Source organism: Pteropus medius, unplaced genomic scaffold (genome assembly GCF_902729225.1).
Source record: "Pteropus medius unplaced genomic scaffold, Ma_sr-lr_union100, whole genome shotgun sequence".
NCBI lineage: Eukaryota > Metazoa > Chordata > Mammalia > Chiroptera > Pteropodidae > Pteropus > Pteropus medius.
In genome coordinates this window covers 1,153,324-1,168,339 of record NW_024340696.1, presented here as the reverse complement: position 1 = coordinate 1,168,339, position 15,016 = coordinate 1,153,324, and the positions used below count along the sequence as shown (strand labels likewise).

General features: G+C 44.4%; 1 protein-coding gene across 1 annotated transcript in view; it reads right to left on the bottom strand.

The window, feature by feature from the left end:
• The window catches only part of NAV2 (neuron navigator 2), a 367,075-nt gene that overhangs the window by 133,373 nt on the left and 218,686 nt on the right, over positions 1-15,016 (bottom strand). Inside the window, 2 exon segments of the mRNA XM_039865579.1 lie at positions 9,032-9,421; positions 11,316-11,424. Of these exon segments, the coding sequence (XP_039721513.1) occupies positions 9,032-9,421; positions 11,316-11,424 (499 nt within the window).

The window sequence follows — 15,016 nt, the reverse complement described above, 5'->3', positions numbered from 1 at the left end:
TAAATGTGAGCTCATGGGTCCCAAGTTTACCCTGAGGATGACCTGTAAGATGAAAGGTGAGCCCCCAAAATAAGGAGTACCAAATGGTCCAGCCCTAAGAACAAATCTGACCCCAGAGCACAGACGGGGACAGAGACACTTGTTTAACATCTGTTGAGTTGAAATAACTAGAATACGAAGTCTCTGTGTAGAGCTGATTAAATCACCCACGGTGGAATTTCCCTTGCTACACGCCTGGGACCCACCTGAGTCATGGCCACATGCTGCCCTGTGTTTTGTTGATGCCGTTTACCAGTGAAGGGCCCTGTGAAGGGCAGGAAGTCTGTTCCCACAAGACGGGAGGCAGTCCAGACAGACGGAGGACAGGAAGGAGTGCCTTGATCAGTGTGGTTCTTCACGGCAGGGTTCTGAAACCCAGCACAGTGGTTGTCTTCTGGAGTGGTTAGGAGTATTCCCATTTGCCACCTGAATATCAGTTATGGTCTCATCTCAAACCCCATTCGCTGTAAGGAAATGTCACCCTGGGGTTTGGGGACGAGTAAGGATGGAAGAGAATGAAATATGCTGAGTACTTCTACCCTGTACCAGGCACTGAACTAGGTACTATACATACAACTTATCCCATTTAATCTTGGCAACAGCATCATTTGTTGTAGATGATTTGGAAGGGTTTACAGGGCTCCGGGCACTGTACCAGCACTTCGCATGTGTTACCCCATTCACTGCAACTCCAGGCATTATTGTTCTCCTGTGCAGATGAGGAAAGCTAACTTCCCAGAAGGATAAAGTGAGAACATAAAAGGCCCCCACAGGGCTTGCTCTGTTCTCAGATCCCCCTTGGAGCCCCCACATTTTGCCTCTCAGTGCTACATTTATTACCATGTACTCCGTGTTAGAATTAAGTGTTGACGCACAGGGCAATCTCCCCCCTGGGTCCCAAGCTTTTCCTAAAGGCCCTGGAATTACATTCCATAGGCTGCCACATACTCTGCTTAAACATTCAGTGGAGAGTGCTGAAGACAAAGGTCAACTATTTCCCAGCCAGTTACAGCACAGGCTGGAACCTGGAAGTTATCCTTGTCTCTCGTGCACCTTCATGTCCCCTGTCCACTGGAATCCATGTCAACCTGAGTTTAACGTGAAAAATATCTGTATCTCCTCTGCGCATATGTTCCCACGGCCTCAGCCTTACCCAGAGCCATGTCCCTGCTCTCTGCACTCTAGAATCTTCTGACGTGAGCCCATCCCACTCCTGTCCTGAATCTCTAACCCATGTCAGGCATCGTTCTCACAAAAGCACATCTTACAGCCATGTCTTCATGCCCTCGCTCCTGACCTTGGTCGGCCTGGCCACTTGTTTATCTCTCAAGGCCCAGCACACATGTCTGAAGATGCTGCAACTGCAGCTGCTGGTTGCATGACAGTGACAGTGACATCCGCCGAGGGCTCTGTCCAGGCACAAGCTCACTGAAGCCCCACAACAACCCTGTGAGAGGGGCATGGGACAGTTACATAATCTGCTCCAGGACACACAGCTAAGAGCGGTAGAGCCGGCCCTGGAATTCAGGTTGACTCCAGCTTCCTTTCCTTCTCCTTTTCCTTCCCTGCAGGATGCTCCAGGGAGGCGGGAAGGGATTCGAATCTCAAAGCAAGCTTGGAAATTCAAGTGATGGTCTAAGCTCAGTTTCCTGAGAAGATAAGACACCCCCTGTTCTCTCTCTCCCCCATAAGTCACCTGGCTATTAGTTATGAGTGGTGGTCTGGGCTGCCCATGTCAAAGAGGGACCACACTTCATTCCTCCATGGGGCTGTTGGCCAGTAAATCTTTTTTTAATCCTGGTCTCTACCTGCTAAATCCATAGTCACCAGCAGTGGCGAGGGCAGGCTTGGGAATGCTGGACAATCTCTCTGCTTTCGGCATATTGTTAGCTCAGTTGTTCTTTCTCCTCTGATGAAACTGCCTACCCAGCTGCCGATAAAGGCTTACAGATTTCCCACACTCTGTAAATCAAGTGAACAGAAGAAGAAATGTACCATTGATGCTTCCTCAACCATCAAGGACAACTGATACTGGTAGCCAGAGCCATCAGTCAGCCAAACTGCCCATGTCAAATGATGTCACAACCATGCGGGAAAGGCTGTCACTCGTTCTGCAGCACTTGGGGAAATCGCTCCTGCCCCCTGCATGACTCTCTGGCTTGCTCACTCTATCTGCAGAGCTGCTTATGAAAACAGGGGGCATTGTATTTGCCTGGGGCATTTAACACCAAGGAAAACATCAGACAGGGAGTGGCATTTATGGTTTCTGTGAATTCATACACCGTTAAGATCTGTCAGTGAGAAAATACTGAGGGAAGAAGAGAGGAATTTCGGAAAGATGCCTGGACTGGGATCTGGGCCAGTCCCACCACCAACCTACTGGGTTACTCTGGGCCTGAGGCTTTTTTTTTTTTTTTTTTCATTATTCATTATTATTTATGCCTACAGCACCTGGTCTTCCTAGGTGGTCTCCCATCCAAGTACTAACTAGGCCCGACCCTGCTTAGCTTCCCCAGATCAGACATTGGGCTTGTTCAGGGTGTCATGGCTGTAGACCATGGATCGTGGCTCCACTGGGGTGTGAACCCAGGACCTTCTGTGTGTAAAGCATACATGCTAACTGCTATGCTATGGAACCACATCCCTGAGGCTTCTTGTTGGAGTGCTGTTGTATTTTTTTAAGTGTGTGCGTTAAGAGGTTGGTGTGCACGGCTTGGGACAAGTGACTTGCCCAAGGTCCTAAAGATGAACAGCCATCTGCAAAGCTGAGTCTTTACCTTTCCATGACAGTTAAACCCTTCTGACCTCACAGGGACCTGCCCAGTGACTGGCTGACTGACAACCTGAAATTCCCAAGCCAAGAACTGCGCAAGCCAAGATCATTTCAGAGCAATCGACCCAGAGAAACAAGAGCCCATCCTTGTCAAATCCCAGAACCACCTGCCACACCTTGCTGGAACCGGCCATGACCAAGTACTTTTCAGGATGGTCTCGCCTAAAATCATTTATCTTGGCTCCAGGGTGCATTCTGGCTATAAGCAGTTTTTTGGCTTCCTCTCCTTCCTATCAGTTTGCCAGGAACAACAGCCTGTCAAGGTCGCTTCAGGTCTGGCCTAGAAAGACCATGAGAAACAGTTACCAGATAAGAAAGACTTTCATGCTTTCGATGCTGCCTTTCTTGACTCACAGAGCTGCCTGCCGTGTTCTAAGCTGACTTACTGACAAACGCCTCCCACATTTGTCCATGATGGTCAACGTAGGAAGAAAGAGAACAGAGGCAGCTCCATCTCCACAACACTCCATGGCACATGGTCCAGCGCTCTGAGCTCTCTCTTTTATCCTGTACTGCCACGTCTGGCTCACTGGGATAGAGGTGATCAAAAGTCTGGAATAATCGGTCAGGGCCAAGGAGAAGACTATATAGCTGGGGCCTCAAGCTTTGAACTTAAGCACATATTCATTCAGAGGCAGGTGACTGGTCTTGCTTCGCTGAAGGTTGGTTATAGCATTCATTCAACAAATAGTTATTGACTGCTTAAACAGGCAGGCACTGGGCCAGCCAATGAAGATACGGGAGCATTTAAGACAGATTTGATTTTAATCTTTAAGGGCTTGTAATAGGTCTGGGCTCCTTTCCTCATAATCAATGCACTAAAGCAGTCTAAAAAGTAGTTTATATGGGTGCCTTGTTTGATTTTATACACATACACACAGATATTCATAATAATTCTGATGTGCCACTATCAGTGCAATTACAGGTATGTCAAGTACCATGGGAGCCCAGAAAAAAGAATCACTGCCTCTGCTTGGACAGAATCAAGGAGGGCTTCTATGAGGTGACCTGGTAGGTAGTAATGAGAAAGGCGATCTAAACACAAGTGTTCCACATGCAAATGATTCACAAAAGCATGAAACACCCTGTTATGGCTTAAATGTCTGTGGTCCCTGCCCCCCCCCATATGTTGAAGCCCTAACCCCTAATGTGACAGTATTAGGAGGAGGGCTTCTGGGAAGTAACTGGGTTTGACGAGGTTGTGAGGGTGTAGCCCCCATGAAGGGATTAGCACCCTTAGAAGAAGAGGAAGACACACCAGAGCTTCTTCACTCTGCCATGTGAGGACACAGCAAAGGGACTTTCAGCAAAATCTAGGCATGCTGGCCCTATAATCTTGGACTTCCAGCCTCCAGAACTGTGAGAAATAAATGTTTAAGCCACCAGGCTAAGGTATTTCGCCATAAAGCCCAAGCTGACTAGACAAACCCTGACATAGTTATAGAGCTAAGAATAATTCAGCAGGGATCAATTCCTCAGCTTCTGAAGAGCTGAGTCTCCCAGGCACCAGTGCCCATATTATACCTGTTGACTGGGGAATCCCTGCCACCCAACAGGGAAGACTTCAGCCATTAAAAAGTCAGCAAAGAAGATGAGCTTGTTCACAGCCCAGCTTTCTCTCCCACACTAGGTTACTGGTCAGGCTACATAAGAAAGACAAGCCACTGCTAAAAAGTCTACTTCCTCGGCCCTCAGTCTTAAACCAAAATAACTCCTCATAGAGTTAAAAATCAAAACCACATCATCACATTCATGTTGGCCACTAGATGGAGCTATGCATCTCACCAAAAGACACCAGAGGAAAAGGTGAATTTCCCCAAGTGTTCTGTAAATACAAAAACTGAGTTTCACAGCTGGTGGTGGCAAGTTATATAAGCCCAAGGTCCTGTGAGGGTAGGCCTGCAGAATAGACCATTCACAAAATGTCTATTAAAAACCTACTTGTGCTAGTCTCTGAGTTTAGAAAAATAACGGACACTCTCTGCCTTCTAAGAGCTCCAAATTTAGAGGAACATACACATGCAGACACATATACATGGTATACAATATTTCTCAAGCATCCCAGACTCTGCCAGGTGCTTTTCAAGTTCTATCTCTAATTCCCAAAAGTTAAGAACTCGTTCCAGTACATTGGGCAGAGCCAGGACTAAATCTCAAATCTGTTTGCCTCTTAAGACCATACTCTTTCCTCAACACCATCCAGCCCCTCTCAAACACTTTCCATGTAAAGTAAAATGCTCAGACATATGGTTGGGTGTAAACCAAGGCCACCAAAAGCAGCTAAGACAGAGCTAACTCTCACTGGGGAAGTCTAGGGAGGCATCACAGAGGAGGTGTTTATTTTAGGATCAAAAAGATGGGCTCAGTGGGAAAGGAATTCCAGGGAGAAAGTGGCATCTCCTGAGGCACAGAGCTTTGCAAAAGCAGGAAACAAGTTTTGGTAAGAGAATGGCAGGTAGCAGAGAGCAATGGGGAGTGTAGGGTGTGTGAGGAGGCATGTCGCCAGGGCTAAGGCAGGGAGGGCAACTGAGGGAAAGATCATAAAGAGTTTCCCATGTTCAGTTAAGAAACTGAGATCTGTTCCCACAGGCAATGGGAAGCCATAAAAAGTTCTTGGAAAAATTTCTGATGTTAAATTTAAATGGTCATTTTTTTTTTCCAGGAAGGAATGTATAATTCATACTTTGGAAGATTATACAATCCAGTGCCTCCTTGAAAAAGAAAAAAATCATCTTTCCAAACATATGGATGCTAAGTCTGTCCCCTTAATTTTATTCTGTACCATATGGCACTCTGAATTTTAGAAGATGAGTAGATGGATTGACTTCACAGATCAAAACTTAGTAAGAGACGTCTTCATCTGTCATTTTAAATTCTTTTCCACTAACTACAGCCAAAGCCCAATTTATCAATCTAATAAAAGAAAGTGGTGAGGTCAGGTGACAACTTGTAAAGTACTTTAACATGCCTGGCACATACTAAGTGCAATAGAAGGATATTGCTTATGTGTGCCCCCTACCCACCCTGCCACACAGACAAAAGGCATTTGCCATTAGGTTCTTAGTTAAGCTCCACACACATGCATACCATTCAGTGGAGACAATGGACTAGAGACATCAAAAAATAGCTATTATACCAAGCAGAGGTACAGTGTCATTTAAAAAACAAAGGTCATAGGACTTCAGAAACTGGAATTTACTTCCATATCAGGCTTTCCAAATAAACTTGCTGTAAACTTTTACAAGAATTTTCCTTAAAGAGTCTTTTTATGGATTTATATATTACTCATACATCAAGGCCAAGCAAACATCTGGATGAAAACTTTAATCGCTTCATTGTTTCCAAGTGCCTGGATGTTTGAGGTTGATAACTAGATCCTGTCTGAGACTTTGTGTCTTTATCAGATATTTGCCATTAATCAGATACAACCTCAAAGAGAAACCTAATTGTAGGAGGTTAAGAACCATATTAACTGTAGTGCTTCAAGGCTTAGGGAAGTTAAATGATGTGCCTGGTGTCACAGAGCGCACAAGTGGCAGAGCAGGGTTTAAGCGCCATCTGTCAGATATCTCGGTCTGTTTTCTTTCCACTACACCAATTGCCTCAGCAACATGACTCATTTAGCAGCCTCTGAAACACAGACTAAATGACCAGTCCTTCGATATCTGCAATCCTGTCATATATGTAAGAGAAAAAAGAAATGAGTAAAAACGCCATTAACTGTCTTGCCCTTGATTCAGCATGTAAAAACAAACAGATATCTGGCCTCCAAAGCAAAAACTCATGTACTTCCATAGAGTGGAATTATGCTTAATTAGCGTCCTAGAATGTTACAACTAGAAGGAGCATTAAATGCCATCTGGGCTACCTCTCCTCATTTTGGAGATAGATTTCTACATTAAAAGGAATGGGAAAAGGAAAGCTGGACCAGAATTCTTCAATTTCAATAATGGGGTGGTTTGCTTACATGTCCGCACTTTTATCTACAACTGCTCTGAGTGCTCTCACTTTCTAAGAATGTAATCTCCCTAATGCAGTGACTAAAATGTAAACATTTGGGCTTTTTAGCAGGGGTAAAGGCTCTGGTTTGAGTAGCTAAGGAAGCTAGAGTTTCTCACTGTAACATCACTGTAGTTCAGTTTGGAGTGTTTCAATAGCTCCATCTTGTGGAAACTGTCAATACTACATCAAAATAAATACACTGATCATATATTGAAGATTAAAAGACAGACTTGACAATAAAATAAACTCTATAACAGGATACAAAAATCCTGAAATACCCACGAAATATTCTGGCGTAATATTACAGTGGCGATTGATAATGCCAACCTTGAGGCCATGCTAGATACCAAAAGTCTCTTAAATAATAATAAAAAGATCAAATTATATGCAATGTTATTTTAGTAATCGATATATACTATTGTTTTCATGTACATGGAAAATAAGAAATACAAAATGATGCCCTAAGTTAACCAAGTCACTTATCAGTCCGTTAACTTTCCCAGCCATTCTGGATGGCAGAAATGTGTTACATTGTATGAGTTTGGTGGCTCCCATCTTCCAAGATATCATGACAGGACGATTCTAAAAGTAACAGGCAGAAAGCCAAAGCTCCTCTAAGTCTAAGCTTTGAATTAAACGAAAGGACGTTTCTAGTCAGACAGGTAGAACTAAGCAAAAGTAACTAATTCTGAAAGAAACTCCAATAATTGTACTATTTCAATGCATCAGTAAGATGCTGGGCAAGATGACAGGGGACAGTGGTTAAGGAACAGGGCTCTGGAGCCACTGGCCCTGGGCTCTGCCTCTGGACAACTGTGGAACCTTGGACAAGTCATTTAACACTCCCAAGCCTTAGTTTAGTTGTCTATAAAATGGAGATTATGCTATCCCCTGCACCTCAAAGGATTGCTATGAGGATAGAAGGTAATATATATAAAGCACTGGCACAGGGCTTGACACATAACATTATTAAATTATGAAAATATTGACTCATACATCAGTTCTTGATCACTGTTCATAGAAATAAGTGGCATGATTATTATGCCTGATTTTTATCGCCTGTCATTTTGACTGCTAGAATGTCAGAGGAGGAAAAGACCTTGGAAAACTTCTGCGTGAGTCAGGTTAACAGACGAAGTCTAAGGCAAGTGGAAGGAACAGACGCACCTTCAGTTTGCACAGTGATTTGGAAGTGGAGCTAAAAACAAGAAGCCAAGCCTCGGGCCACACAGTCACGGCACAGCTTAGACATCATCTCATCACTCCCCTTAACTTCACATGTGAAACAAATGGAGAAACGGGAGGTTGGGTTGGTTGAGTTACTCATCGATCCATGAGTTCATTAACTCAGCAATATTTATAAGCTCCTATATCTATTAATGGACTGGGGATTTGGTGGTGAACAAGCCAGACAATGTCCCTTCTTCATGGTGTTTATTGTTACAAGCAGGAGGGGCCAGGGAGACCATAAATATAAGAAACACATAATCAGGATGATTTCAAAAAGCGGTAAGCTTTCAAAGGAGCATATGACAGGGTATTGGGGAGGACAGGGCATTGGGTAAGGCCAAATACACTACTTCAAGTTGAATGGTCAAGGAGGACCCCTCCAAAGAGATGCCAGTTGAGGAGCAAGAAGGAACTAGCCACGCAAAAGATGTGGGGAATAGAATTCAGGTAGAGAAACAGAGGGTGCAAAGGCTGTGAGGCAGGCAGGAGCTTGATGAGACAGGAAGAGAAGGAAAAGCTGCAGCAGGGGACGCAAGCGGGCAGGGGGTGGTAGAGAATCATGGGATCTAAGAGTCAGGTAAGGGCCAAATCCCGTAGGTCCAGGTAGGCTATGCTAAGGAGTCTGGATTCCACTCTAAGTGCAAGATATGGTTTAAAGGACTGACACAATGTGGTTTGTTGTCAAGTGTCACTCTGGCTGCCAGGGGAGCCTTGCTAGAATCACCCAGACAAGCATGGACTGCGGCCATGGTCTTGTGACTCTTAGCCCAGAGGGTTACCCTCCACACCACACAGCCTTGGACGTGGATAGCAGAAAGTGAAATAGGCTGTCTGATCTCTTCTGGAGAACTTAAAGCCTGGCCAAAAAGAAACCAGGTGCCAACCCTTCTCCTGCTCCGTGAAAGGAGAGGAAACCCAGGGACTCACCCGCTGGTGATGTCATCCGCCCGAATGTTCTTGCTCAGGACATCCCCATCACTCATGTAGCCAGGGGCGTCCATGCCAATGCCTTCCAGGTCCATCTCATCGCCAGCCTTGTCTGAGACATCCACATGGCAGACACTGCTGCCTCTGGATGCCAGCTGCCTCCTGAGCGGGGCAGAGTACACGTAGCGGCCCGACTCGGTGTTGATGAACCGGCTGGCGTTGGCTCGAGGTGGGTACCCGTTGCCCATAGAGGGGGCGTCTCCTGCTTGGAGCCGAGGGCTGGACTGGCCGAGTCTCCAGGAGAGAGGAGTGGGCCTGCCTGTCAGGCTGAGGATACTGCGTCCGCTTATCTCTGTGGTGACATTGGTGTCAAATGTGGTTTCCAATGTGCTAAAAATGTAAAAGTCACTTTGGGTTAGACTATAATGTGCCTAAAAGCCTTTGCAGTTTACATGTTCTTTAATTCTTTTAGAACTATGTAATATTTCCCATAAACAAAACAGGCTCAAACAACATGCACGAAGAACCACCCAGTGTATTCCCTCTGTTAAAAATGAAGACATATCTGCACATCTATATAACTTTCTGAAAAGCCCAGCGGAGACTCTTCCCCCTAAAACATGGTACAACACACCACTATGAATTACTTTAATTACATGACCTTAACTACTAAAATCTTCTTTCCAACCTAGGAAATAGAAAATGCAGAACTGATAACGATGGGGCATCGAGGTACCCACCTGCCCATTCAATGGAGGATGCTGCATCACAGCCCTCCTTTTCCAAAGGCAGGATCCACCTGTCCACTTTGGAGCTCCTAATATCATATCACCTCCTCAGCTCCCTCCTGACCGAGCAGGTGGGGAAAGCCTGGCTTTCCCAACCCCCTAAGGTCCATTTCCCCCACACTTTTGATTCTCCTACATTTTGTCCAAAATGACTACTAAGCTTTGGAGGCAAGAGGCTGGAAGAGAGTGGTAAATGCCTGGGCTTGAGATCAAATTACATGGGAAATAAATCAAACTACATGTGTCTGCATCCACCAGGAGACCGAGCTGGTCCCCGGCCATCAGAAAGGCTCTTTTGCGGTCCACGGTCTTCCCGGCCCTGCAGGTCTTGGTGCAGAATCAAGATAATCGGTGTTCCTCTCCAGAGCTGCACCGGGGTCTCTAACTGAGCAGAGAAAGTGAGACTCTTTCCTGCAGGAGAAACCATTGAAGCTGTCTCTCCTGTAACCACCATCCTAGTCCACTAAACTGCTGTAACCCAGAGTTACTTTTGGTGACTGGTGGAAACAGGGATGTTTCACACCTAATCAGAGTCTCAGGGTCTGGTATCCGGCTCCATGCTTTAAAACAGCTAAAGGTTTAGGGGGTCCTACACGACGGCTCCCCAGTTCACTCTCCTCTGGAAAAATCAAGTTCGTGCCACAACTGTTTGTTTCCCTCTGACCTTGCAAGTGGCCTTACTCTCCTCATATTGGGGACCCCTAAGGTTTGGGCTCCAGTCTCGTTTCAGATGAAACCCACAGTGCTTAACCCCAATCTACAAAAACTGCTGGCAGTGGGGAAGCCCTGCGATCTCCTTGGTATATTCATTTATCAAAGAGACTGAAATTGGAGAAGCAAAGGAAATGCTCTGGGAAGTCAGAGGGGGTACCTGGGGCTTGGTCTTGATTATCAAAGACAAACATAGACCGCGCAAAGTGGTTCTGCCGGAATCGCAAAGGGTATCCCAGGGTTGCATCCTCTTCCAGTTCTTGCTCAGCAATGAAAACAACCTCATAAATGTTTTCAGTGTAATCCTAGATTTCATCCAATTAAATCATAGTTTAAACACGATCATAACTTTTTATAAATATTTCCTTATGTGACTAACAACATTACAGAGTGTTGTGTACCAGAAGACCAGGTAGGAATTCAAGTCATTCGCTTATCACACAGGTCAAATATAGTTCACCTGCTCATTTCAACAGCATAACGTAGTTCTAAAAACTTCATGTAAAGTGAAATCTAAACGGAGCTGGTCTACAATACCCTCTTTTAAATAGATTTAGCAGCCTTCTGCTCTGGGGAAGAATCTGTCTACACTAATTCTTGCTACTTACACTTCCCTTCTGCACGCTGTGTGGCATTCTTTGTCAATTCCAGCACATCTCACAATCAAGGTTATTTATTCCATTGTTAACCACATCGCTTTGCTAGCGGCGGAAACAAGCACAGGTGAAGCTGTGTGAAAACCAAGTTACCAGCTAGTTCAGTAAAGCAACTCCTGCTCCAGATACCTGTGTGTAACCTGAGTTCCCCGTAAACTGGACATGGTCTCCTCCAAATTCTGCCGCAGGTCAGCAATGTTCTTCACGGTCCGCAGCCGCCGAGCCTCAGGATCTTCCCCTGGAAAGGTGAGGGTTAAGATGATTTTAATTCTCAGATAGATGGTGAGCTTCATGGGAGCAGCAACTGTGTCCATGACATAACCATGTTGTATGCTCAAGGCCTGGCTCATCAGGAGTGCTTAAGAAGGATTTGAGAATGAATGAATGAATGAATGAATGCCCACAGAAAGGTGTTAAATCCAAGGAGAGAAGTCTTTCTTCTCCCTCCAGGTCCCTCCTGAAACAGGTGATGTCTAGCTTACAGAAGCAAAGTACTTAGTGTGAGACATAAACACATTTTCACACTCTCTCCAAAAAAAGACATACACAAGTTGACATGTGCTGCTGTCTACCAGCCCTACATTACAAATGGAACTTGTAGTGGCTAAAAGATCTGCACTTATTAATCACAGTATTTCTACAGAGAGAGGTTTGCTTTTTTTCTTTGATTTATGTAATCTCAAATTCTGGCTCCTCTGCTCACTGGCTGTGTGATCATGGGGAAAGTGTCAAAAATCCTCTCCATCCTTCAGATTCCACCATCCTAAAGTGAGGACAGTAATAATACTGATCCTGAAGGACAGCTGTGGTACTAAATGGCATAGGGGCTGGAGATTACTGAGCACGATGCCTAGCCTGAGCACTCAGCTCATGCCTGCTGGAGCTGCAGAGCAGGAAGCCATCGAAAAGACTCAGGTTTCGCACTAGGAGATAAGGGACTTCCATTCTCTGGACAAGAGTTTCCTAGAGGTCAACCTGGCACAAATGTCCCAAGAGATGGAGGCCACACACAAGCCAGGAAGCCGTGTGCCCTCTCGGATCAGCCTTGCTTTCGATTCTCTGGTTATTGTTTTGATTGGGCTTAACAAGGGAAAGAGGAAATGGAGAAAAACTACAATAATGATTAAAAGAACAAATCTTTCTCTCAGAGTAATTTTAGGGAGGGGTGAGAAGCCTAAAGAACCACAATCAAGGGTCTTTAAAAGACTATAACTATTTCTAGTGTTGAGCAATATTTTTAAAATGTCTCTATAGAACCTAGTAACATGGACAGCAGCAAGTGGAATTTACATCAGACACTAAGTAGAACTTTTGTAATTGTCATTAATAGGGCTACGGGCAGCTAAGAAATGTCATAGAATTAACCTTCCTTCTGAGACAGATGACAACTTCCTTAGGTTGTTCTCAGCATGGTGGTGCCTAAAGGCTGGATTAAATGATAGCTATGTGATTTTTATGGAGGAAATATGCTACAGCAAATTCTCTCTCCTTGAAAATGCAAGTGTTTTCAATTTCCTCCCTCTTTGTAATCAAGAGAAATTTGGAAGGCATTTATTTTTTTCTTATCTGAAAAGTAGTCAAACTTGTATTTCCCACCCAATTCTTTAAAATACATATATGTAGGTATGTGATTTTAAACAAAATCAGTGATGAATGCCTACTTTACCTTCCCCAAACGCCTTGGAGGAATGTAACTGCATCCATCTTCTGGGCCATCAATTAAGTATCTTTTACTGCCAGTTTGGCCACATTTTATCTATGTAAGGCTGCCCAAAAAGGTACTGATCCTTTGGACAGCTCTAGGCCCTGCAGTGAACATTTATTATGAAGCTAAGTCTAGGCACCAGTTTTCAAATTACCATCATTAATTAGCTTAATCACACACAAAAGGTATAATTATATTTATTGATCCATCTCTCTATTCGTGGCAAGTTTGCCTGCGTTGTCTCTCCTTTAGAAATTTAAAGATCTCTGAGATGAGATGGCATCTCACCTTGACTTCCGGTCACCCCCACACATACCTAGGAATGTCCAAGAAATATTTATTGTCCAAAAGGCATTTGATTAGTGGAGTGTTGAAGAAAAAGCATGGAATTTGCATTCTGACAGATAAAGGCTTGGATCGCGGCACTGTTGCTTATTTATTAGCCACTTGGACCTTGGACATGCCACTTATTCTTTCTAAAGATTATCTGTGAAATGAAGATAAAACCCTTCCCTTGAAGAGTTAGGGGGAAGATCAAATGAGATGACACATAAGATATGCCTGGCACGAAATGAGGGCTCATTGAGTTAGAGTGTTCCGCTTCCCTCTTGGGGGTCCCGCTGGGAAATGCTTGCTCCACCCAGAGTTATACACACACCAGATTTCAAGAGTGCCATAGAAATGAAAACCAGTAATCCACCTGCCTTGCTTAGGAGATCGCATGCTGAACTGTCAGTTCTGCCTCCTTAGAAAATGAAGTGAATGTCAGATTTTCCCACCAACTCTCAGCCTGAATAAAATAAAAATACATCCCTGCTCTGGTGGCAATGGCAGGATCCTTTCAGCTTATACAGAGATCTTAAAAATTGAGTAAGCTATTCCAGGTCTGCCTGTGGCTCTCTCACATTTGCCAAAGGCTGCCCTCCCTCAAGCCACTGGCCACGATAGAACAGCACACATTCTGACCCCGTAGGGCTGAGTTTAGAGGATGTCGGGGTATTACAAAAATAACAAAGATAGAACCTGGGGTTTTTACTTGGAAAAGCAGGCTTAAAGGGACAAGCTGCTACATGAAAAAGGTGGTTAATTGTCTGTGGGCATCAGGATGCTGGATTATATCCAATGATTAGAAATGTAAGAATAAAGAACTCTGTTACCTGTTAAAGCTGACAAAATACTGAAGGGCTGCCTTATGAAAGAATAACCTTCTTATCATAAGAAATATTCAAGCAGAGACTGAAAGATGATTCATCAGTAAGTTATATAAGAGATTCATAAGCTGGACCATAAACAAACAGGACTTCTAACTCCACAATCCAGGATGCAGTCCTTAACTATGATGCTATGTAAATGACAAAGCACTATGGGAAAATCCACTTACTTGTCTAAGCAAGGGGAAGAACTACGAACTGATGAAACGGCCTCATAAATGTCTGTTTCTAAATACATCAACCATTTATTTCCAGGGATCAGTTGTGGGTACGTTAAATTCAACCCCATGCCACTATGCAGCATCTCCATAAAGTAATTCACTGTACAGCCACACATGTGCATTCTATTGCTTGAATGTAAAGGCAAGTAACCCTGATCAAGAAATTTTCATTAGCAACCTATACTATTTGACTGAACATGGAAGAGTGCTTGATCAGGTGTGACTGGCTGCACAGTTCTGTTCTCCAGAGAAACTGAGAACATCTCAGGCTTTCTGAGCTCTTACTTGGTTTTGCAGTTCTGATGCAGAGGAGATGTGGAGAGAAAAAGAAAAATGAATGAAGCTCATAGTCTGCGATCTGTCACTCTGAAACTTAAGTGTATGTGGCTGCTGCTTTTGCTTTTCAAATGTGCCTGACACGAATCCATCCAACTCCACGGGACACACATCTGATACATGCCGGGTTCCGAAGGACTGGCATGGCTCTTTTGATGTGGACATTAAGAACATGGTCTGGAATGTGCGTGGAGAACTGAGCAGTCGTTTGACCTCCACACCCTTCTCCTGGCCCTCCTCCTGTGCTATCCGTGTCCTCATATGCAAAGAAGCTATAAACCTTGGAGAGAAGGAAGCAAATCGACCCCAAATGTGGGGGCCTGAACCATTGTAAGATGGATCACTTACAAATGGGCT